We start from the raw sequence: 25,847 nt of genomic DNA, 5'->3' as shown, positions 1-25,847 counted from the left end.
GATTTGTTGATGTGATTTGCACCTCAGGGCCACCGTACTTTGGTCTGTTATGTCAATTATGAATTCCATTATGTCAAAACAGACAATATTCCACAAACATTTGACCATAGTTGATTTCTGTATATCATGTACTTTAGAACTAAAGCTCTGATATCAGTTTGGATGGACATTTATTAATCTTGGAATGAAAAAAAAAAAAGTTAATGAATTGGTTTGCAGTTCACGTGTCCCTGTATAGATAATTCTTGTATAAGTTTTTGAATCCATAATGTTGTTTATGCATCGCTCCATTGGGCACTGCTGTCCCCATGACCGGCCAACAGCAGAAAGTGCGACCTCTCAACAGTCCTAAAGAATCGCAAATAATGCAGGCATTGAATCCAGAGAGAGAGAGGGGGAAAACGCGCAACGTCATGGAAAGAATGACGTCGGGCTTGATTGGACACTGAGGGAAGTGCTGTGGTGCTTTGGTGGAGATCATGCAAACCCGACCGCAGAAGCAGATCAGTGATGTTTCGATGCCTTCTTTTCACTGGACGCGTCCTATGACGGGGAGCACTGTTCAGTAATCCTGTTATTATAAAGCAACACGGGAGCGAAGAGGGAATACGAGGGGATCGTGACGTAGCTGTTTCCATAGGCGACTGATATGCTGGCTGGGCCAATGGGAATCCACAACAGCGGTTCATACCCATCCTCTATTCGACGCTCATCACATGTCCCAGGAGGTGTTGTGACATAAAGAGAGTAGGCGTGGCAAGATAGTGCACCTCAGTATACTTCCGGTTTAGACACCTCGTTCTTTTTCCACTTTATTGAGTGGGTATTTATGTAAAATTAATCATATTTAAGCCTTTTCTGTATTAACAAAAAATTATAGTGAATTCACATTACTGAGTTTACAACCTATCTATTCAAATTGACCGGACCTGAAGCGAAAGGTTTCCTATGAAAATGGAATTGGGAGGGAACCATCTTGACATTCGAGACAAGACACTTTGGTTGTGACTGTGACAGCGCAGTAGGCGGGATTTCACCTCAAACCAGAGGAGAGAGTCTAGTCTTCGGTGAGACTGAGGGGGAGTTAATGAGAGAGGGACCTGGGTTGCTCTTCGGAGTGGAGTAAGTACATTTTTTCCCTGTTATATCGATGTATCTGTGATTTTCTTTTTAAACGGTTGTTTATTTTTACTGGTTCGGGCGACAAGGCGCTCCTTACTAGCCATGTGGCGTCTTCGGGTATTTTGGACATTGCACGTACAACCCTCACCGGTTAAATCTTTTATTTTTGTGTGCAGAGATCAATGCGGGCCAGGCTCCGGTGCTGCATTGTGCCTTGTTAGCTACTATATACCAAGCTAACAGCGTTAGCTAACGTTATATCTTGGGTTCAGATACTGACGTTCGGCGTCCCATTTTTTTTTTTCAACCAGCGTTTCTAATCTTCCAGGATGCTGTTTTCTGGTGCTTAATTTATGGACTTGTGCTGTTGTTGTGGAGCGACTTGGTGGACTTGTCAGTCTGTTAAAATTCGCCGTTATTCTTATTTTTATGCATTTCTCCACTCTTTAAACCCAGCGTAAGCTAGGGGACACGAGCTAGGTGGCTAGCGGTAGTCACCACCACAGACAGAATCATTTTCTTCTTCTGTCAATTTTAATGCCAGTAAATTGACATTTGACTGTTTTAAGCCTCCATATCGTTCTAAAAGTTACCCGTATGTTACATGAAAAAATGTACATGTTGCTCGTTTACCTGCATGGCATGAAATCCGTCGGAAACTAATTTTCAACGATTATAGATGATAGCAGACGTCGGGAAAGGGGGGGTTGACGCTTAAACGCGGTTGGAGACGATATTTTTTGTGGACTCCGCGCGCGCCTCGGTCGGCTGAGGAGGAGGACAGCCTCGCGGGGCTCAGACTCGGAGGCTCGTTCACGAAAGTCCTCTCAGCTGTTTGTCACTTTACGGCGGTCGCGAAACCACGGTTTTTATGTAAGTACAATTATGATTCCTGGGTGCGCTTGAGAATACAACGCCATTCGTTCATGGCATTCAACGGCTCCTCCGTCGTCATCCCTTCTGTACATTATTCTACCGTTAACTTTATAGTACGATAGAGCTCGTCATTTTTTTTTATCGTCTATGAATTCTGTAACTGGTACCCGAGCAAATTTCTAATAAGGAACCACCGTGTATGTTTTTGATATTTATTTATTTGTGTCAGTCCTACAAAATGTTCCAGCTACGCTCTTTCGTCCTTACGGCCCATATAACACAGCTTTGCACCCAAGCCCGTTATCACGTTGATGCGAGAGCACCTTTTGGCGTTTAGACTAAGGGATCACTCTTGATCCAATTAAAAGCACCGGGTCGGCGGGCGGCTGCACCAGCCGTGTCTTCTTCTTTGGGTTTGTGGAAGAAATCGTGATCCTGCATGTCATTCCAAGACGTCTTCTAATTCAATCTTAAATGCATGGACATAAAAAAAAAATAGGCACAAGCCCAAAGGGAATAGACTGTAATTCAATGATGCAAGCTGTGTTGTGTGTTTGACATAATTTAATGACAGCTAAGCAATACATGAGTACATGATGCCAAAACATCAAGATCAAGTTCAATATTGCATTTGTATGTGTACGGTGCTGCAAAAGAGTCAATTAGATGATATACTTAATTAAAATAGTTAAATGTTAAAAATATTAGAAGACCTATTTTCTATCGACAAGAAGGTTTGTAAGAAGGTTTTCCTTTTGCCTGTTGATTGTCATTGAAGGGAGGTTTTGAGAAGTCACAGAGGGGTCGTTATTTGTGGGGTGTTAGGGGCAGGACTATGGAGTTCACTTTCCATCAGATATACTTCTCCCTTGTCTAGCAGCTGTTAGGGGAACTTGCCTTCGAGATGGGAGGAGAGTTGACACGTTAGTTTTTTTTTTTATTTTTATTGCCTTGCTCTGCTCTCCGGCATCTGTTCAAACTGTTAACAATACCCCAATGTCAAGATTATAGCCGTCAGTCTGTTATTTTCTAAAAAAGAAGGGGGTGAACATGCAACATTATTCTGGGTATGTGGTCAGTGTAGGTCTAAAGCTAACAGCGAGTCATATGTAAACCAACACCAAAAGCTAAATGTGATCTGTTGTTGTACCATGATGTGATCTCATGTACTCAAGAAGTTTTTTTGGTTCTCTTATTCTGTAAGGGTTATTCCCTCACAGCAACTGAAATGCACTGCTGTGTTGGTAAATGTATGTAGAGGGAATCCCCAATTTCTTCTTATCTATTCTGACTGTACTGCAATGAAAAATATAATTTGCTGTTCAGTTTTCTTACATCTTTTACTTGAATTAGGATGCTGTGACAGTGGGTATGAAGATATATGATCTTTCATTTACGAGGACGGTGGTGGTGACTGGAATGTTAGTTTTCTTGATTGTAGAAAGAAATAATTTCAGGTTCAAACATTAGTGACTTGACAGACTTTAAAGAATGGAGTCAGCCTTAGAAAAAATGAAATTTTAGCAAATTAGCATTACCATAAATTAATGTTTTTAAACTCTAAGCAATTATCAGACTCTTTAGAAACATATTTACTATACGCTTTGATTTAGGAGGAAAGCTAACATTTGCCAAACATGCTAAAGCCAAGTCAATTTTAAAGGGACCGTTTGATTAATTATTAGACAATTCATTTAAAATGCAACTTTTCTTATACCTACATATTTATATAGTTTGGCTGTATTTAATTTCACATTCAGCAGATTTTAGACATCTTGAAAAGACACAGATTTTATCTAACTGGTATAGAAAAAAAAAAAAACAACACTGAAGATATCAATCATCTTTTGTAGTTAACGGCCCAAATTAAGGTCATTTCACGTAAAGAAAACACCCTCATCCACTGCAGGATGAGGGTGTTGTCACCTCAAATGTCTTGACACCTCTGAGTTCTCACGAGCTGGCAGCCTGACAGGGTTTGTGGGGACAGTTTAGTGGTTATCATGTAGAGCAAAGTAGCTCTTATAGTAGTAGTAGCAAGCCATGGTCCATAAAGATGGCTGGATGTCTATGCCTTTGTACCCTCCACATTTACATGGTCTGACCCAGTTCAGCTATGGCAGGCTGCAGGGGGAGGAGGCAGTCTGGGGGAAGCTAAAAATACCACATATTGCATTAGGCAGAGGGAACCCTAGAATTGCTATCCTTAACTTTCATAGAGCTGTTGGCACACCGAGGTGTTCAAATTGCCAAAGGGTTTCCTTAGACCTGTCACAAAGTGAGAAGCATATTCGTCTTGTCCTTTCTGCTTACTTTTTCTTGCCACATCCTGTGGGTGGAGGTGTTCCTGAGTGGAAGATGTTAGATTCTGGTCTTGTGCTGCCTGGTTACAAAATGTGACTGGCAAGTTTGCAATTCTGGGGTTAAATTAGTTTAAATGTTTTGCCAAGCTGTGCTTTTGTGTGTGTGTGTAGTCTGGAAAGGGTTAACTATACCCACTGTCATTCAACCATATCACACAACAGCTGTTGACTTGGAGATCCAATCACAATGATTTTCCACTGTTGTGACATGTGACCTCCCCAACCTTAAACTGACACTGCGCAGCAAATGTTGCCACTTCCTTTTCTTCTTTTAGATGTTGCTACTTGCAGGTTAGAGTGTATTTAAGGTTGGGTTTTAACAGAACTAGAGATAGGTGACCCCAAAGAATTGGATTTAGTACTTAAGATTTAAAAGTAAAGTTCATTTTTAAAACAATTTCTGTAGAGTGTTGTTGTGACACAATTTAGAAATACTGTTTTTACTGCTTGCAGGGTAAAATATATATATTTTTTCCCTAAATTTGTTTTGTGCACAAATTGTCCCGCAGGAAACCCAAAAACATCGACAACCCTGACTGTCTACATTCCAGGTTAATCTCCCTGAACTGACAAAAGCAGTCCTTGCTAGAAATGTTTTTTGAAAGTTTTCTATGTGTAAAACTCAAAGAATTAAGGCTGGGTATGAAGCTGGACAATTTTGAACAAAATGTCTTGATCCTATCAAGAATTGAAAGAAACTTTTTAAATCAGTGCCACTTTTTAATACTTGTGGTAATCATTTTACCAGTGTCAGTGGTCTCCTTTATCTAGGTGATGCTCACACAAACCTATTTATTTAGTATTACTTGAGCTTTATTGTGTGAATGCATTGCAATATATGTTGTTTTGCAGATATTAAATATGCTTCCCTGTAGTCTTTTAACTATGATTATAGAATTTTCACCCAAAAAGCCAAAAACCATTAACATTATTCGCAAAAATTATAAGCAATATTGGAGCTTTCTAGCTGTACTATTTTGAGCCAGATGCCAGCTTGATTGAGGAAAATGAAGATGTACATGAATCTATTGGATGCATGGGAATGGAGTGGAATAGGGAGCTTGTGGCCTGTCGATTGTAGCACCTACGTCACAGCTATAAGCTTTTCCAACTACATTTTCCATCTCCTGATTTACAACAATTAAAAAAAAAGAAATGCTAAGTAATGCATTTTAACCATAAGACCACAAAACCGCATTAAAAACACCAAAAACAAGCTTTTACAGTGGAATGGGTCATCAAACCAATTTTTAGGTATAGTACAAATTTAAAATACGTTAAAAAAACAAACAAAACTGGTTATTCCAATTTATTTTTTAAATTGCCAAATCGTACCTAGACAAAACTGAAAGGCCTTTCAAGTATGCAAAATAAATCCAGTTTAATCCCACTTGAGTGAAGGGATGTACATTTGGTTTCTTCTAATTAGAAAAGAATGCTAACAGAGGGAAGATCTTTTGTCTTCTGCTTTGGCTCATTTCCTCGTGTGAATCATCTTCAATGCTGTTGTTTGTTCAGAAATGAACATGCCACAGAAATATCAAAAAGTTGCTCTAATTTCAAACTGTACCTGTCAATGCCTAATAAACTGACCTTTTTTGCAAGGTGAACTCACAGGTTTAAAATGATTAAAAGTCCAGAATTGGAAAATCTAAAATGAAACTACATTTTTATGCATTACTTTCAGTTATTTTAGGAACTATTGTGGATTTTCTTTCTGTAACTAAGTGTGCCAACAGTTTTGTGTATAACTTAAATATCTCAATATACACACGCCTAAGAGTTGTTGAGATTAAGTTTTTAAAGTGTTCTTTTAGAAGTATAGTGCTTTTTTTCCCCCGTTTGCAGTTACGCCCCGTTAATGTCTTTCGAGTAGATTGGCAGCCTTATTAAAGGTTATCTCTAGAGAATCATAGACTTAATACTATTTGGAAATGGCCTCATAATTCTTCCCAAATTAATAGGCAATAACCACTTTCTCTGCAGTATCATCACTGACACCGTTATAGTCAATGGTTATGCACTTAGAGACACTCAAGTGTTGATTAAACTCTATTAAAATGAATAAAACTGTGTTGCATAGTGTTGGAAAACTATGTTGAACATAAGTCGATATAGCTCTGTCACCGCTGGTTCAAATCTCCAAGTTCAGTTAGCTAGCTTCCAGGAAGGAGGCCTAGAGAAAGACCAAAGAGGAGATAATGGATGTAGTGAAGGAGGACATAAGAGCAGTTGGTGGGAGTGAGGAGGATGCAGTGATTAGAGATGGATGGAGGGAGCACTGAGAGAAGATATAGGATCTCTGTTAAATATGCAGACATGAATTTGTTAGCATATGCTCATGAGGAAAGATTATTACAACAAAAAATATTGAATTGATTCCATTTGTTTTTAACACACTGATTTAAATTTTCAAATTTCTTTTTACAAAATTTAGAATGGTTTTCACACACGGTCCCACAACGATCATCTTTTGTAAAAGTGTTTCTAGTGGTCTTTTAATTATGATTATGCTGTTTTTTTTTCTTTGCGAAATCAAAGAAACTGTAATTTTCTAGGACATAGTTTCTGCAGAGCACCAATAGTTCATTAGAAATTTACATCTAAATTGTGGGTGGGATAGTTGTTGTGGAGTATGCCTGTCACTATTTCCCATCATGCATTTCTTTACACTCCCTCCCGCTAGCTTACAACCCCTCACATTCCCAACCCAACATTAGCTGTGATACAAAATGGTGAACAATCCAGCCGTACAGTTTTGAGTCAGATGCCAGCTCAGTTGAGGAAAATGAAGTCGTGTATATATATCTAGTATTCTAGAAGCGGATGCATCGGAATAGATGGAGAAGCTTGTGGCCCTCCCATTGAAAGTTCATAGCTATAAACTTTTTCAAACTGCATTCTTTTTGTTTGCTCCTGATTCACAACAATTTGAATACAGAAATACTCAGAAATTGAATTTAAAGCTTAGTATTCTTTAAATATGTCCTCAGTCATGAGAAAAATACCACGAGAGCATGTTAAAACACGATAAATGTGGAATTTTCTCTAATGAAATTAGAAACATGTCAGTTAAAAGTAAAATAATCTTTTTTTTTGTCTAAAACATGCAAAAAATTTGGGCAATACAAACATTTGACGTTTAAATTACATTTTTTAAATTGAAAATATATCAACTAAGAGGAGACAACGTTGACTAATGAGTCATTAAACTTTGTTGTTGATTTCTAGTTATAGAATTATACATTTCATATAAATCTGTTTAGTCTGTAAAAATATTTTTATAATTATCAGTTTGTGTGTATGTTTATGGCTTTTTGATTTATCACATTATTTTTAGGGGAAAATTTGTAACATTTAAGTGATAAAAAGATTTTCCTCCCACCATATACCTAGGTAATATTTTGCAAAAGCAAACTATGCACTTCATGAACTACATTCAGAAACAGAACTTGCTTTTTAAGTCCCCCTATTTACGCAGTCATGCCGTGTGCATGCCTTGCTACTATAATGCAAAATCATTTCTACCTGGTCATAATGGATAAATCAGGCTTATTGTGCTGGACTGATTAAAGCTCAGTAGATAGCTGCTTCTCCATGACGAGCACCATGGAGCTCCCTCATGCCGCAGTCCTAATTAGATTAAACTGAGGGCTTTTCCTGGGGTAATCAGTCAGTTGGTCTTTGTGCCCCTTGTTTCCTCACCAATTACTCTACAGTAAGTTGGTAGCAATTTCTGCCTGCGATTAAATCAGAACCTGCTTTTATTTTGTATTTGAGGAATACACAAGACGTTGAACTGCTGGAAACAAAAAACAACACTTTCTGACACCACTACAGCTTCAAATACCCCTACAGTTGGAGTAATATGGACTAGTCATAGGGGTAGGGAAGCAATTTGGATTCAGCCCAACAGTAGGTCTTTATATACTATGATTTTCACTTTTATTTTTAAACCAATTCATGTCCAGTTTTAGAATGTGGATAGGTCATTGCACACTAGGGCTGCACTAGATGAGGAAAACTTGTGACGTGTGATATTAGTGATCAATACTGCGATGATGATATGGCCTGCGATACAAACAGCAAAGCAAATAACAAAAACATATTTCACTGCAACTGTTTTATTGAAACAAAAGTCAACATAACTTAAATTAAACTCCAAATTAGCCTACATAGGATTGATTGGTCAACAGTGTAAAGGGCTCTATTTAATTTTCTTAAATGAGATTGTTCTAGCATGTTTGTGGATTTTTATGGTTCTATGATTGCAGTTTACATCGTCTTTTGCGATACCCGTATTGCACAGGCTGATATCGCGATATCGATAAATTTGAAATTTTTTGTGCTGGTCTTATGCAAGCGGATATGTATTTTTTCCCCAAACAAAATATCTTGTTACTTTTAGCAAAAAGCCTTTTGGGTTGTCTACTGCAAATTTCAAATGTAACAACAGACTTGGTTTGAGGAAGATTGTAGCTTATTGAAATTTTGCTCAATAAATTTTAGCAACGACTCACAAAGTCAAAGCAGCTGCTGAACCTAAAAACTTCACATTCTAATGATTAACAATCAACAGAGGTGAACGCTGTTTACATCGAGAGTTAACACCCTTGTACACTGCAGCATCTTGAGCAAGAATTTATGAACTTTTCAACAGCAGCGTGTAGCAGATGAGTATTGGAATGAAAAACAGGAATGGAGGCAATAAAATCCTGCTGTTTCTCTGCAGTTTGTGCGATTTCTGCACAGGAATCTTAATGACACATCAGCAATAAAATTGGATGTTGAAAAATTTGTATCAACATGTAGAAATTTGTTAACAAACCATTGCAGCCCTAATGTAAAAAAACCCCCACTACCCTAAAGGCCCGTGCTGTCAGTTTGTAAATGTCATTTTCTAAAAATATGCGAGAAATTTGCATACCGACTAGCCAAACTGGCTTTTATTACCCTGTAGACCAGAAAAGAAGGTTGCTCATTGAAAAAATAGCAGTGATATTTCGATATTGTTTAAGAGCTTTGAATCTTACACAGTGCTGCACTTTTCTCTAAGCATGAAAACGAGAGTTACCTGTTTTATGCTACTGGTTTATGCTGAAGGCAATATTTTATTACATGTTTCCATGTGGGAAACATAATTTGAAAGGTAATTCTCAGAGTCTACATCTTTTACAGTAAATGTGAAAAGGCATTTCACAGGATAAATGTTTTGTAATTTTTGCAAATAATCTTGTTCTTGTGTATGAATATTGAAATTGCAGTGTACAATTTGACATGAGTTCCTGATGAAGTTAAGTGGTTGCTTTGCGTCATGTTTTTAAAAGAGGAACTTTTGTAAATTGCTTCAGATTTTAAAGGGACATGGCCTAGTAAGCTGCAGCGTTTGTCATGCATTAAACACTCTCTCTGAGACCCATTTATGTCAACAATTTATGCTGCAAATCAGCACCTTGTACTTGAACTGGGCAAAGCACAGGTGGAGTGCTGAATTGACATTATCAAATATGAACTTTGATCGTTTCATGATGTGACACGGTTACAAATCCAGTGGCCAAGAGCTACGAAGATAGAAACGAGTCTAAAGCTTGTGTGTACCTGCAGACCATCTGTGTTTATAATAGAGCTTCTTAAAATTTTTACTAATCTCATAAATGTTTATCATTTCTAACAGTGATGTGCTTGCCTGTAGTACAGAATAACATTTTCGTTGATTGAACGTCTAACTCAAGAAGCTTGCTTTTCTTGCCTGGAAAATGTCCTTTTATCATTACAGCTACCTCTGTGAACATCAAGAATGTAGAAGTTATAGTTTGTAGGGATGCAACTATTCTCTTTCCCATCAGTTTGGTTTACATCTTGATTTTTGTTTCACAGTTTCGTTTTTGGTTTGATGTTTTCGTATTAAAAAAACAACAAAAAATTAAAAAAAGACATTTTTTTAAACTGTATAAAAAGAAAGTATCAAAGAAGAAAAACTCTACAGTTGGCATATACTAGCATGTTGAAGCAATGCAACGATTTACCTTACCCATGATTCTATTCAATGATGTAACGCACGGTTCGGTTATAAATAGAGAATCGTAGCATCCCTAGTAGCTTGCTTGTTTTTGTTGATGCAGAATGTACTCTTTATATACATGCCTATTTTTAACCCTTTTTTCCTAAATGGATGCCAATAAAGCCTCCTTTATGCATTCATTGCATTTCATCAGTATTTCATCAAACCAATTGGACCAGAGCATTTTTTGTGTTGCAAAACTTCAATCCAACACTGTAAATGTGTTAACAGTTTTGTAGGAAGTGCTTAGAGAAGAAAACAATAAGTCATTTCATAAAGCCATTTAGAAAATACAAGATTTTCATGCATCATTTAACATGAAATCTCTTTGTAATGTGTAAAAAGTGCCTCTGATACTGTCTAATACTGTTGAGGAAGGACAGTACCAATGAGAACGTGGCTGTCAGAGATTATCAGATGTGATTTTTAGCTCAGTGCGGTTGGGTTAGTGTGTACCAACTGGTAGGCCAGGAAATCATCTCCTAAGGTTGATGATCGATGATCAAGACACACAGAACACGCACTTTCTCAATCATAAGTAACCTGTAAGTTGCTTTAAGTTTAGATTTACAAGTGCATCTAAAAAAATAGACAAAATTGTGAAAAGTTCAATATTTATTTCCTCTTGATTCAAAAAAGGGAAGCTTGTATTTTATGTAGAATCATTGCACATTGATAAAAATATTTTAGGCTTTTTGTTTCTTGTCATTTTTGTGATTATAGCCTACAGGTAATGAAAACCCCAAATTTAAATGTCTTGGAAAATTAGAGTATTGTGTGTTTTAGTGTTTTATCCTAATTCACTAATTAACCCAAAACACCATAAAAGTTTCCCACAGTTTCAATTGGTCTTTTATTGTTGGTCAGTAGCCTCTGCAATCATGGGAAAGACTGATAACTAGACAGCTGTCCAATAGACAGTCATCAACACCCTTCAACAGGGCAGCAAGCCATAAAATATCATTTCTAAACAGCACTTTATGCTATTAGTCCACTAACAAGTTGAGGTTGATTTTATTTTCCAGCAGGATGTGGTACCTACCCACACTGCTAAAGGTACCAAAAGCTAATTCATTGAGCATTGTGGTACTGTGGTTTACTGGTCACCAGCTTTGCCTCACCTGACCCAAATTAAAAAGAAGAAAAGGGTGTTTTCAATAGCAAGATGAGACAACACACCCATCATTGCACATGACCTGAAGGAGACTATCAAAGCAACCTGCCATCAATGCCACTGTGCGCTGATGCAGGACTCTTGACTTTTGTGCTGAAATATTCTTTATTGATTGGTCTGATGGGATATTCTAGTTTTCCAGGACAGGAAGTTTTGGCTTTTCAAAATGTATACAATTTGATTTACAGAAATGGTTTTCTATGAAAGATGTTTGAAGTTGAATAACATCATAGACAGAAAAAAAGTTATTTAAGCTGGACAAATCTTTCATTAGCTAATGCTAATTTCTCAGATGCTTGAAACTGTGACACTGACCTTAAGTAATTTTCAATCACTGCTTAAAAATTTGGTGCAAGGTCTATATGTTAATATTGCTGTGAGATATTGCTTCTTTCTATTTCTGTTTTCTCTAAAGACCCCTTGTTTGTTTATGGGGCGTGTATGATGCCATACTATGTTTTAATCCTTAAATTTATCTGGATAATTTTCATTGAATAGCTGGGAATAAATGTTAAAACGCTGCATTTATTTCATTAAAACTGGAAGCACTTCTCTGCTTTTCCTCTCAGGAGTAACCACATCAAATGATCTTAGTCTATCTCTGTTTTGCACCCTCCCTAAATACAAATACCCATGGTTTGACAAACTTGATAAGATCATCAGAACAAGTCCAGTTATTTGTTCTGTGGACAAAGTAGAGATTAACGGCCAAGTCAAGCAACGTTATTTTACCAAATGGCAAACTCTACATCCCTAAACTGACTGGCTGCTCTTGAATTATAAGACTATTTTCAGAAATTTGTAAGTGTACAAGTGCAAAAGACCTTAATAATTGTTTTTCAAAGCTGCCCCTGTGATTTGAAGTCAGTCATATCAGTGATCATCACACAAATACTTCTTTTCACCAATTCAGTTGACTTGGATAAAGTGCAATAAGAATAAAAACTAAAGAGAGCTGAAGTCCAATCTTTTTCCAGACCAAAGAAACAGAATTCCTCCCCAAGAGCTTTTGTTGAGAATAAACTGGTCACACTCTTAAAAATCTCAAAATAACCATGGATGTTGAAAACAAAGTCATTTAACTGGTCACAAGTACCCAATATAAAAATAGACAATATTTTATTTTGTCTTGTTAGCTAAATACGTCACTTAATTCTTTTAAGCATGTCGAATGAAAAATGTAGGTGAATGCCCTCTTTTTGTTGTTCTTTACATAGATTGTGTGCTTTGCTCTTATTTTTCATACTGTGGAGCATTTTTATATTCTTGAACTTACACAAGTTTATCTTCTTTTTTCCTTATAAGTATGCATTAAAAAGAAATGTAGTCATATGGATGGCAGCTTGTTGGTTGAAGGTTCATTTTGTGTTCAGTGGTATTGCATTTTGAATCTGTGAAGCCTTCCATGTGACCAGTATGGTACATTTTCTAGTATGTAGTTTTAGTGTAGTGCAAGCGTTTTAAATTATCAACCTTAAGTGCTCCCTTTTTTAATAGTTCATGAAGAGTTTGGGGATTCTTCATTTTCAGCAATAATTGGGCTTTCTCTTCACAGATGTTCTTGTTGCCGTCAAATGCACTAATGCACGCCTGCATTAATACAGATGGTTATTTTTTAGAATCATGTGTTGTTAATAAGCCAGATGGTCCCTTTTCTTTTTGCTTGGAGGTCAAAGTGCCTTTTATTTCTCCATAGAATTTTCCTTTTCGACCAGAAGACGATGTTCCACTGCATATTTGCGAGTCCTGAGGAAGCTTGAGTGCAGAAAAAGTTTTTTTTTCTTTTTACTTTTGGGTAATTGCATGCTAAAAATTCGATTATTCCAGAGTTTGGTGGATCCTGCCACAAACTGTGTTCAGTGATGGTCTTTAGATCTTTTCTTAAGCGAGCAGTTGGTTCTTCTACTGGCAGAAAGTCCTCCAAATACCTTTGAATGTTATGTCAATGGTTTTGGTTCTTTAAAGGAATTGCTATGTATTATAGAATAAAAGACGTTCTCAGCTATGCCCTCTCACCCTTGTTTACGACCTATTATTCTATATTAAAAACAAAACCTTTTTTTTGTATTAGGTTGTTAGGCTTGCTTGTTTTCCCACTGTATCTTGAATCCCACTGCTTTTTGGACTATATGCAGAAAAAAAACATCACACATATTTTTTGTTAGTTACTTACTAATTAGGTCTTTTTTATTTCCCCCTTAAAATGTTTGCTAATATTTGATTGCACTAAGTAATACTACAAAGTACCCCTGATTTTACAAAGAACTGCTCGCATAAAGTAGTAGCAGCCTGCCTGATTAGTTATTATCTAACTGCATGGGCCTCTATCTTCTGCATTTCACTTTTGTTTGATAACACATATTTAGTGTTCCCTGTTGCAGGTTTATACATTTGTGAAAGGCTACACTTTGATTTTAAGAGGGTTTTACATTTTTCAAGATGTATTTTCTGTACATTATTTATGATTATCTCCAGTTGTTGGAATCTTTATTATTTATTTCTTTATTAGTATGTATTGCTAACTACCTTCTATTTGCTCTTGTCTCTTTCAGATCTGCATACATGGTGACCTCTGGTTCTATGGGACTCAGTTCTCCAAGGGAAATGGCTTGTTTTGTAATATTCCTACTCTACCACCTGCTATATGACTCCAGCTGCCTGTGAAGAGCCTTTCAGTTGTTTATGGGAACTATAAGTCTGTTTGTTCTCCGAAGGATATAACATTTCCCCCCCCAAGACTACACTTTTCTATTTGACCCCACTGGCGAGTCAAAGCAGCAGTGCTTTGGATAGGACTGGGTACCAATAAGACCATGGCAAACAACTCGTACAGTGGGGTAAAGAACTCCTTGGTGGAGGCCAACCACGATGCAGAATTTGGCTGCACCCTTAAAGAACTGCGCTCCTTAATGGAACTGAGGGGCGCTGAAGCGATAAGCAAACTTGGGGAATCTTACGGGGATACTCAAGGACTCTGCAATCGTCTAAAAACATCACCTACCGATGGTAAGGTCACTTTTCTAATAAATTCTACGAAGTATATTTTAGCTGCAGTGCTAGTAGTAATTGCAGTTAGAATTATAACTGTGCAAATAGCTTTGGAGAGGGGTCATTGCTCATGTCACACATACCTTGACATCACTTCCTTGGAAACACTTATATGCCAGACAGGTGGTCAGGCAGGCTGGCTCTGACCTGGGCCAATCCTGGTCTATTTCAAGGCCTTGTGGATATGTCCCTCACACCCTCCCTCTCTCCCCTTTCACCTCTGTGTCTGTGTGTTGCATGTCTGTGTGTAGGCTTCAGACAGACCAGCTGTTGCATGGGCACTGCACCAGTTTGCAGGGAAGCCATTGTCCCACGCCTGTTGGACGAAGCGGTGGCTAAACGGCCGAGTAGTCATTTTTTATAAAGGACGTTTGCAGAAGATTGGTTTTATCTTCTGGAAACTTTACATGTGAAGTTCATACAGGCCTAAATTCTTAACGCTCGCCCAAATTCATTAAATGAGGCCCAAAAGAAGTCGACCAGATCACAAAAGTACACAATCGGTTTTTGTTTCCTATTTTTGTTCCCATAAATCTTTTTTTTTTTTTTTTGCTACCTCTGTGTGATTTTTGTCTCTCTATAGACAGTCTAGATAATCGTCTGTATGACCTTGAATAAACTCTTATGGTAGGGGATTTTCAGTTTGATCCCAGATTAAAACGGCACCACATACTCACTGTAACAGCAAGACAGTCCTCTGAATGCATTGCCTCAAAGCAACAAAATGATTCTCCCTCTGCAGAATCCAAATTATAATCATAAAAAACCCTAAATAGTTGCTTTTCTGCAGTAGAATAAAATATAAATCTTAGCTGCTATGATTGACTTTGATTTTTGACCTTTTACTGATTTATTGGTGTTAGCTGTCATAGCTGCTTTTTACTTGGTGTGAGCTGTTGGAAATAAAGTTTCTAAATAATGTGTTGCTATAAAGAAGAGCTGAGTTGTCTAAACACGCATGGGGATGTGTCAGGTTGGGGAATGTTCAGTCTCGTCATATTTGTAGCATGAGTGACATTGGTTGTTTTGTAAATGTATTTGCCCTCCCCTGCTCAGTTCGTGTGTGTGCTGCAAAACACAATGTGGTTTATGAAACTGTTGGCTCCATAGTGCCTTTTATTGGAAAGCACAGGTATTTAGAATTTAAATTTTTTTCAGTACGGTCTTGATTCATAGAATTTCGGATATTTTCATGTTTTTTTTTAGTTTTTTTTTTACAGTCGTCTTTTTCTATTTTATATTTAAAATCAGTTCAGTCCAGTGATTTCAGTAATGCAGTTGTTTGCAGCTGCACTGCTCTAACTCCTTCTCTACATGTTCTCACCCACAGCAGCTGCATCTCCAATTATTATGCATTTACTGAGTTTTTAGACTTTCCGCTTCCTTTAATTTAACAAGCCAGAAACACGGCCAATTATTTAAGATTAAAAGTGACTTGCAGTTGACTGGGGATTTGTAATTAGTTGGTTGGTCATTTTTGAAAGCTCTTAAGCCAATCCTTTACTAATCCTTGGCATATTCAAGCAAATTTTCTCATGCAAAGTATTTCTAAACTGCTTGAATTGTGTTTGAGTGTAAAGCTGCTCTCTTAGCTAGTTTGCAGGATGGGATTTGTTTTCAGATTTTTTCAACTTGGTGCTTTCGCTTAAATGTTTTGTATAGGTTAGTTAAAACACTTGATGTTAACAATGAAAATATATTTAATATATCAGTGACTTTGGAACTGAAATTGTATTCATAAGCATTCATTCATCAAAGCTCACTATAACATTAATGTTTCCGACATCAACCCATGCACAGCCATCGTGTTTTCTGGCATAAAATAGAGAATATGTTTAAGTAGTCCACATGGATTAAACATTGTTTTAAAAATGATCATAAAAAAATAGATATTTGGGGAATTTTTGTACTCAAGTGACAGTATAGTTGATGTACATACTAGGGGTGTAGGAAAAAAATCAATTTGGCGATATATTGGAATACTTCTTCTGCCGATTGTTTTATCAATTAATATGCTGACAAAGTGATATTTAGTTAATTATCTGAGAGCATCCTTCAGTGTCTTTGTTTTGTTTTCCACTTAATCCCCGACCACAAGTACTGGAAAAGCAACATTTAGCAATGTTGAAAATAAACCGCACTATTTCTTCAATCATACTTTTAGAACCTTATTGGTTAAAACAAATTTATTCTGAAAAATATGTTTTGTGGAAAGCAGACAATATTGGCTGTTCCCTTTAAGAACAACTATTTCTTAATTTAGCAAAAGAAAAGCAGCATGAATTTTCTTGGGTAAAAGCAACTTGTTAATTAAATACAGTTGCAGTGCTTGGCGTTGTGATCATTAAATAAAATCAATTTTACAATTTTATCACCATTAAAGGTGAATTAATATTCAGGTCGAGTTTTTTTTCTAAGTCATACTCTTTAAAAAAATAGTGAAAAATTGTCCTGGTACCGTCTTGGGATATATCGTGATACATATCATATCGTGAGCCATGTATCGCAATATGTGTAGTATTCCCAAACTCTTGCCCACACACTCTGCTATTATATACTGCATTTTTTGGACCATAAGTTGTGCTAGAGTAAAAGTCGCAGCAGCCAAAAGGCATTAATGAAGAAAAAAAAATCCCAAGTTGCAGTTTTGAGAGAAATGTAACAAGATATCGGAACAAGAACAAACATTTTATCTTGAAAGGCAAGTCATAGCAAAATGGATCACAAGAGTAAATTATTTAGCTTCATAAAATATAGTTGGAATCTAGTGTAATGGCTCAACATATGAAAAACTGAACTTTATGTCACTTCAAATCACTAAATCTACTGAATTCTTCATCGTCTGGTCACTTTGGAACAATTCCGCCAGTCACGGCCTAAAACTGAGCGGTGCTGTGTTGTTGTGGGTAGTAAATACCGTTGCAGTGTCCTCTGGCAGTTGTTGCTATTTATTGTTTTAAAAATCACATAAGTTGTACCTGAGTATGAGTCATACCCATTGACTGTACAAGAGAACTGGACTGAGTAACCCCTCCCCCTTGCATTCTGAATAAGAAGTACCTGCTGGATCCAAGAAGCCAAAATTCCATAGTGTTGAGAAATAAACAGCTATTATTCAGTCATATTTTTCAGAATAACCATTCTTGCTTTACCTTTTTTCAAACTTTCTTGCTAATCCTATTTTTTTCTGATATTTTTTCTTTATTGCAAATTATTTAAGTTATAAACTAGCCAATCAGATGCCTCAGTAAAAGCATGCTGTGCCTGCTGGCCCCCACTTCGGACGTTCCAAATGTTTAATGGGCAGATTCTACCGGTATCGGTAGAAGGGATGTAGACTTTCAACAAGCTCACTCCTGATTGGTGACAGGAGTTGCCATAGAAACAAAGACTGCTTACTGACGTCGTCTGGCTCCCACATGGGACTTCTTTATCATCCTTTGGTTGACGCCAGAAGTAAACAGTTTTCCATGAGTGACACCACACTCGCAGAGTCCAGTGTCCTTATACAGTCAATGGTCCCACCCCATCCAAACGTTGCAAATAAAAAAATAACTTATTTGATGAAAAATACGGGTAGTCCGATTTATTTTTTTTAAGTTTTGTTATTTTATATTCATTTTACACATTGAACAGTTATCAACAGATTAGGTTATTTTTATAGACGTCTGGCTGTCCAGAAGATTATTTATCGGTCATTTGTGGCACCATTTATTATTGCGCAGTAACTATGATTCACAAATGTCTTCTTCACAAGAAAAAAAAAAAACAGCACTGGCACATTTTCTACACTCCCCCCCAGAAGTTCCATGGAGATAAATCTTTTTAAAGGGAGTCTTGGAAACTTTGCCAAGGCAAAATAACATGCATATGACTGGAAGATGTCTCATGGCCAGGAAATTTTGTTTTATGCTCAGAGAAATGAGGTCTCCTGATCCACTTGTAAACCGTAGTTTAAAAAACTGATTTGAGAGCACAATTGGTCTCTTGTTTGTGCGTATTAAGCTATTAGAGCTGGGCAGTTGAGTTGTGGTTTGTACTTCTGATGGGTTTTGAGATTTTTGAACTTTAATCTGCCAATGTGATAAGAGGGAAAACTTGATTTGTTAGTTATTCCACTTGAAGTTATCCGTGATGGATCAGATTTTCTTTTGCCTTGTGAACACACTGTCTTTGTAAATTTTGTGCTCATTTCGTCACTAAAAGAATCCTTGAATATAGCTGGGAAGCTTTTAGCCGCTTTCTGTATGTTGGCTGCCTTTAAATGTGAATATTTTCAGTTCAGCACCACAGCCTAAACTACTCTTTACTGCAGACTGCTTTTCATTTGATTTTAGTTTTAAGTATTTTAAATATTTACTAGTAAATGACCTCTTAGCAGCCTGTTTTTGTGTCTTTTTTTCTAGTAAATGTTTTGGTTTACTTTGACAAAAAAATGACAACCCTTGAAAAGGTTCACTAAGGGACAAGCATTAAAATTAAACGGTTAATGATTAGCCGCTTGACTTGAATTAAGTACTGTGAGAGACCATGCCACCCTATTTTCTGTTCCTGTACCCGACGGCACCCAGATCGTCTTGTCACTAACATTTATTTCTTCTATACAAAGGGAAAATGTGGTGTAAAATTGCATGGAGTATTAGCTGTCGGCACGCTTTCATTAGAGGTGAACAGAGTTGAAGGAAATGACGAGAGACAGGCGCAGAGCGGCAGCAGGCAGCTCTGCTGGTTAAACCCCTTCACTTCTTTTTTTTTTTTTTTCTTTTTTTTGTGCTGTGCTGGTGAGTCATTCATCTTCTCACCTTTTTGTTTAATCTTTCTGATCCAGACTTTTTAGTGATCTAATCTGTAGCTACTTTATGGATTGTGATAAAACAATTATGTAGTTTCATGACTAAACCAGAAAAAGTCTGTATTTAAACTTTCTGCTGTGATTTATCAAATTATTTTAGTTTTTTTTTTTTTGTACTTCAAGATGACTTTACAATTCACTTGTAACCATTTTACATAGCGGAAGTTATTCTGTTTCATGCAAAGTGCGTACACCAACTGTAAAGTTTAATGAGTGCTGCTGGTGCCAGGAGCTAACTTTAGTCATTTTAGCTCAATGGAATTATTAAATAAATGCAAAATTACAAGTATATTGCACACCTGAAACCTGTGGCTCAAGTGTGTTTTACTTCATGTGAGGTCCTTTTGTGGGTGAAGGTGGGAAACTTCAGATTAACTAAGATTCAGGAGGCGGCGATCGATTCTGAAACACTTATCAATGCATCCCAGATCTGCATGAATAGTATAGATATTTTAATAATGATAATTAGCGTATAGCTATGGATGCTATTGTGATTTTGCTAATTTTTGTTGTGTTCCCCAGATAATGAATCTTGGTGTGACATAACTTACACACCACATGACTTTTATCCAATTGACCCTCGACACTATGAAAGCCAAAATGCTTCCAGTCGCTTTAAGTGAAGTCGGGGCCGGTTTAGTGAAGAGGTCAGCCATGTTTGTGTGCACCTCAAAAATGTCAGAGTGAAAAATGCTCCGCGTTTAGTTCCGTTTGTTACTTTTACTTTAAATCATGTCAAATTTTCAATTATTGATTATTTAAAAATCTTAAAAAGTTTCAGAATTGTTTATGGATCATTGATCTCAAACACCCCCCACTGCCATTTGTACGTTTTTATTACTATGGTTAGAAGACTTTGTACTTGAATGTATATATATATATATATATATATATATATATTTGTGCTTAATATGCGTTAATCTTTTAATTTTGGGGGAAAGTGTTTGACTTGTGTGTACCGGTAATTAAAAATCCAAGAAGTTGTTTTTAAACGTCCAGGATTTAGCTGAACAATTTTATCTAACTTTAATAACGATATCCTTTCAAGGATATTCAGGAATATGTGAAACATGTCCTAAATGTATCTTTTTATAGGTAGACCTATAATTAAAAAGAAAAAAAAAGTGTGGCAAAGCTAAACAGTGTTTTGTTCAACTCCCTTTCAATCTAAATTTATAAACTATATAGTTATGGAATAGCATTTTTGATTTTTAAGCTACAAAAACAGACTCAAGTTTTACTATACGCTATTATTTTGACTTTATCATTATTGGCATTTAAAAATATAAATTTTTTTGTTTAATGGCATAATTAAATATTCCAATTGTTTTTCTATCCTTGTATACGTTTTTTCAAAAGATACTTCTTTGTGTAGCTTTGTTTATGTTTCTGTACTCGATCCATTTTTCATGCTGTCTCCAATAACCCCATCTTTTCAAGTCACTCCTCCTGACGGAAAAGTTTGGACACAAACACTCAAGACGCCTCTAAAACTGTTATTCATTGACTCTTTTTGAATTGACTGAAATATTGAAAGAGTTACTCCACGGTCAGAAATGTGATGCGTCATAAAGGAAGACCTAATGGCACAGCAGTGTTTGTAGGCACCTGTGAGTCTAAATCTGGTCCAGCGTTTGGTCGCCGCGCTGAGCAGCTTGTTTGATTAGACACGACCTCTGCTCTCACTGCCTCGCTAGCCTGAAAGAGACAGAAAAAGTTGGGCATGCCCACTGAATGCACACCATTGTTGTCCAGCATTGTCTCATCCTGTCGCTAAAATGCTGATTCCTTTGGGAAATGATGCTGAGTCAAAGCGCTGAGAGCAAAGCTTATTGACTCTTACCTTTGTCAAACCAGCTTGTTTTCTGGCAACAAAATGTCTGCAGTAACTTGGTTTTTTATGCCTTAATTATCCAGCCGATAATAGTGGGTTTATTTAGAGTTACTAATGTTACCCAACTGTGTAAGAAATCCATTATATTAATTAGAAACTTGCTCTTTTTCTTCTTCTTCTTTTAGGTCTAAGTGGACAACCTGCTGATTTGGAGAAGAGGAAAACAGCGTTTGGGCAAAATTTAATACCTCCCAAAAAGCCTAAAACTTTCTTACAATTAGTATGGGAGGCACTACAGGATGTCACGCTCATCATCCTAGAAGTGGCTGCTGTAGTTTCACTAGGTCTTTCTTTTTATAAACCGCCGGAAGCTGAAAGAGATCGTAAGTAACATCTTTTTTTTTTTAATATTCAATGAAAAAAAATCAGATTTGTGATATTACTGTTGGAAATTAGCTCTATTTTTGTTGTATGTGATTGCCAAAATACTTTTGATCATTGATTATTTATGTTGATTTTGTAAAATTAGGCCGAATCTAAATTCCTCCCCTAGCCCTCCATGTAGCTCTACAGATATAGAAAAAAAATTTCACCAGATGACATCATCAATAGTTGCCGGTCCTACAAAAAGTCATTACTTCATTGCACATGAAGAATAGTTTGTCCTCCACGGCAAATCCCGACACAGATTCCCCTCGTGGCGGAGGGATACACAGTCAAAAGTCCCTTAAAAAAACATTTTCGGACACCCCTACCTCTCCAAATTCCCCTACAATTGGAGGGGTAGTGGAAGAATTCTGATTCAGCCCTATTCTTACTATTGTAGCCCTCTTGATGTCTTGTCCACCTTTTTAAATAAACAAGTTAGTTCCAGTTTTGTAACTAAAACCAAAACCTTACATTAGATCGATAGCATCTAGTAGCATTATTTCTACCATCCACATTGTCTGATTTGAATTCCTGATATTAGCTTTCTTTTTAGAAAGACACACTGGTCCAATGTTGAGTTATCTGAACCATAAAACTATTATTCTACGTTCACACAAAGTAGGTTCAAGATTTCGCTGTACGAGGGTTCTTGTGTGCCCTTTTAGCATATGGCGTTCACACTAGACTGTCGCTACTGATACTAGAGCTGGAAGATGCTTGGTGCAAAAAGGTTGATGCACTGGGAATCTTGCTCCAGGCTTTTTCTTTCACAACTCTACTCCAATATTTGAAGGACTTAGTGTCGTATAATTCCGTTCGGGCACAAACTGCAGTTATTAATTTCTTCTTCATGATCAATTTTCTAACGGTTGGCACCTCTGTGGATTAAAAAGCACGTTACCCATGAGTCGCTACCAAACTCTAGTCCCTAGTCGGTCAAAGTTCATCTGGTTTTAGCTTCAATGTTTTGTACTTAAAGACCAAAAGCAGACTTAAAGCCTTCGTAGTGACGGATGAACACAAAAGATTTGAGCGTGGAAACCCAAAATGTGCATTAAATCTCATTTACATAGACTTTCCACTAAAAGTAGTCGTAAATGTTGCATGACAGTTGACCAAGAATAGTTTATATCAGTACGACAGCAACGTTCTAAACGTTCCCTCTTTCCTTTTTGCAGACTGTGGAAAGGCTGCTGGTGGAGTGGAGGACGAGCACGAGTCCGAAGCAGGCTGGATCGAGGGTGCTGCTATTCTCCTGTCAGTTATCTGTGTAGTGCTGGTGACAGCTTTCAATGACTGGAGTAAAGAGAAACAGTTTAGGGGGCTCCAGAGCCGCATCGAGCAGGAGCAGAAATTTACGGTCGTCCGCGGAGGACAAGTTATCCAAATTCCTGTGGCCGAAATTGTGGTTGGTGATATTGCACAAATAAAATATGGTAAGAGGGAGTGAAGAGGGACAGTTGTTAATATTTTACAGCAGATGCTTTAAAGGTTTCTCTTTGTTACAGGTGATCTCTTACCAGCTGATGGAGTTCTCATCCAAGGCAATGATCTCAAAATTGATGAGAGCTCCTTAACAGGGGAGTCGGATCACGTTAAAAAGACACAAGAAAAAGATCCAATGCTATTATCAGGTAACTTCACATGTTTTTGTACCAAATTCAAATCACGTTTAGGGGATTTCAAATGACATTTTCAGATGTTTTAAAGGATTTGTATTCAGTGAACCACATAACAGTGGTTGTAAAGTTCCAAAAGCTCATATGTATTTTAAGCTAGTCTTCACTAGCTTCTTTTTCCGTCTGTAAACCACGTCTTCTTCAAGTTTTTTTTTTTTTGTTCTTGGAACTACTCAGATGTTCTTTTAGTGGTTGTTTTATAGAGGTGGGCCTTACCATTGTCTCCACTCACGGAAACAAACGTGAGGGAAGATCTGTAAACACGCGGGACACACTTGAGGTTAAGAATTCCCTGCAGTTTCAGGTGAAACTGTTTGGTTGCAGCTTATTCGCCAAATCACTGTTATTTGTTTTTTTCAGGGCTCTAAAGTACAAGTTTTATTGTATATTATACATATTTAGTACAACCACAATGTAAGAAATGTAGAAACACTTAACAAAAGTTAAAGTTTTAGAGATGAAACTGACTGAACTCAGTCATGTGATTGCATTAAAAAAAAAATACCTGAATGCATATTCAGCCTTTTGTTAGCTGTGTGTTACAGTTGAACTTTTTTAGCATCTCACAAGGGCTTGAACTGAATGAAGCCTAGCATGCAAACTACACTTCCTCATTGAAACAAAATGATGCTCAACATTTGCCAAGTAGTTTGATTTTACTGCGTTCTTTATTCTTTTTAACTTTCCTCTAATAGCGGATATGTATAAATTATATTAATATATTCCAAACTTAAGAAGAAGTTCCAGTCACATGGTCCAAATGTTCTGTATTCTGTAAGCCAGAACAACAGAAACTTGGAACACAAAAATTTAACTATTTAGACTTTTGTTACTTTGGTCATCTGGACAAAAACGAGGGAGATGAACTGATGCTTTCTTTAAGCTATCATGATGATCGACATTTATTATAACGCTTTCCTCTGCTGCTGCAGTCGAGATCAATGCAGCCTCTGTGGCTGTTACCATGACAACATGTCGCACTGCGTACCGAATGGTAAGCTTTTGGCAAAAAGTGAATCAAAATAAGTAACCAGAATAAAGTTTGGACAAAGAATAAAGTTTTTGTCGGATGGTTCAGGCTTCTGCCCATCTGTTAATGTCTGATAATGCACACCTTGTTGGGCATTATCCATAAATGGAATCTAGGGTCCAGAAAAAAATGCCTATCCAAGTTGTAATCTTAACTTTATGGACACACACCGTAATGCAAGTAATATAAATAATTAAAAAAACATGTTTTTGCTGTTGATTGAAAAAAATAATTAGAATGTTAAACAGTTTTGTCTTTTTTTCATAATTTCTTTGATTTTTCTTACTTTAAAACCTGCTTTTTCTGAGTTTAAAAAACACCTTGTAAGAAATGTAAAGCACGCTATTCCCTCTGAACAAAATAATCAAGATAAGCAGTAAGAGATAAAAGAAGGATGTAAAAACCGTCACTTTCTATAACGAAAAAACAATAGCAGTTAAAAGGTTTGTATATTCTATTCCTGATGTCTTTTTTCCTTCTTTTTCTAGGCACACATGTAATGGAAGGCTCAGGGAAAATGGTGGTCACTGCTGTGGGTGTCAACTCACAAACTGGAATTATATTTACTTTACTCGGGGGTAGTGAAGATGATGACGACGACGAAGATGAAAAGAAAAAGGAAAAAGAGGAAAAGAAAAAACAAAGAAAAAGTAGGTCCCAGGATGTTGAAATTTGTCATGTTGAGGGATGGGGAATGTTCACTTCAAGACTGCTTCCAATCTTTTTCCTCCTATTGACATTAAAATGTATATTTACAGGCAAGAAGCAGGATGGATCTCTGGAAAACCGAAAGAAAGGCAAGTTTTATTCCCACACTTAAAGCTGTTTGTAATTGCCTTACAGCTTAACACCTACATTTAGGTATTAGCATTTAGCTTTATTGGAGCTTTCCTCACACTTTGTGATTCATTGGCTGTAGGACTTTTTTATGTAAGTAATGACCTCAAATCAGTATATGCTGAGTGCAGACTGGTCTGTACCATTCCGCTTTTAGTCCAGCCTCTTGTCTTCCTCACACGTTGGTGGTTCTGAATGTAGCAATTGATGATTAAATCAATACAGTTCCTTGCTTTCCCACAATTCCTCTTGTCTGAAATGCTAAATCAACCCTGTAGAGTTTTTTTTTTTCTAAAGTCTAAAAATAAATGATCAAAACCAAAACATGTAAAAGTACATGCTGCAGTGTCGGGTAGAAAATAATGAGGCTTTAAATAGTTAGCAACCCAGCAAGCGAGAGTTGTAGACGCGCTGGGATTGTAAAACCAGCGGCGCTTGGGTTTGTGACCACAGATGTGGTGCTCGGTCCCTGGTGCACAGATTCCCTCTGCCTGCCAGGAGTCGACAGTAATCCTTTAGATTGAGATTACACTGAACATGTA

The 25,847-nt window shown here is 37.0% G+C and overlaps 1 protein-coding gene across 1 annotated transcript in view; it reads left to right on the top strand.

The window, feature by feature from the left end:
- Positions 1–848: 848 nt before the first annotated feature.
- The window catches only part of atp2b1a (ATPase plasma membrane Ca2+ transporting 1a), a gene marked incomplete in the record, with an annotated part of 39,837 nt that continues 14,838 nt past the window's right edge, over positions 849–25,847 (top strand). Inside the window, 6 exon segments of the mRNA XM_024292392.2 lie at positions 849–1,122; positions 14,149–14,602; positions 21,516–21,713; positions 22,938–23,195; positions 23,268–23,393; positions 24,957–25,265. Of these exon segments, the coding sequence (XP_024148160.1) occupies positions 14,410–14,602; positions 21,516–21,713; positions 22,938–23,195; positions 23,268–23,393; positions 24,957–25,265 (1,084 nt within the window).

The sequence above is a fragment of the Oryzias melastigma genome, linkage group LG23 (assembly GCF_002922805.2).
Source record: "Oryzias melastigma strain HK-1 linkage group LG23, ASM292280v2, whole genome shotgun sequence".
In the NCBI taxonomy this organism is placed as follows: Eukaryota; Metazoa; Chordata; class Actinopteri; order Beloniformes; family Adrianichthyidae; genus Oryzias; species Oryzias melastigma.
Note: the sequence above shows the minus strand (reverse complement) of the source record. Positions and strands in the feature narration are given on the sequence as shown.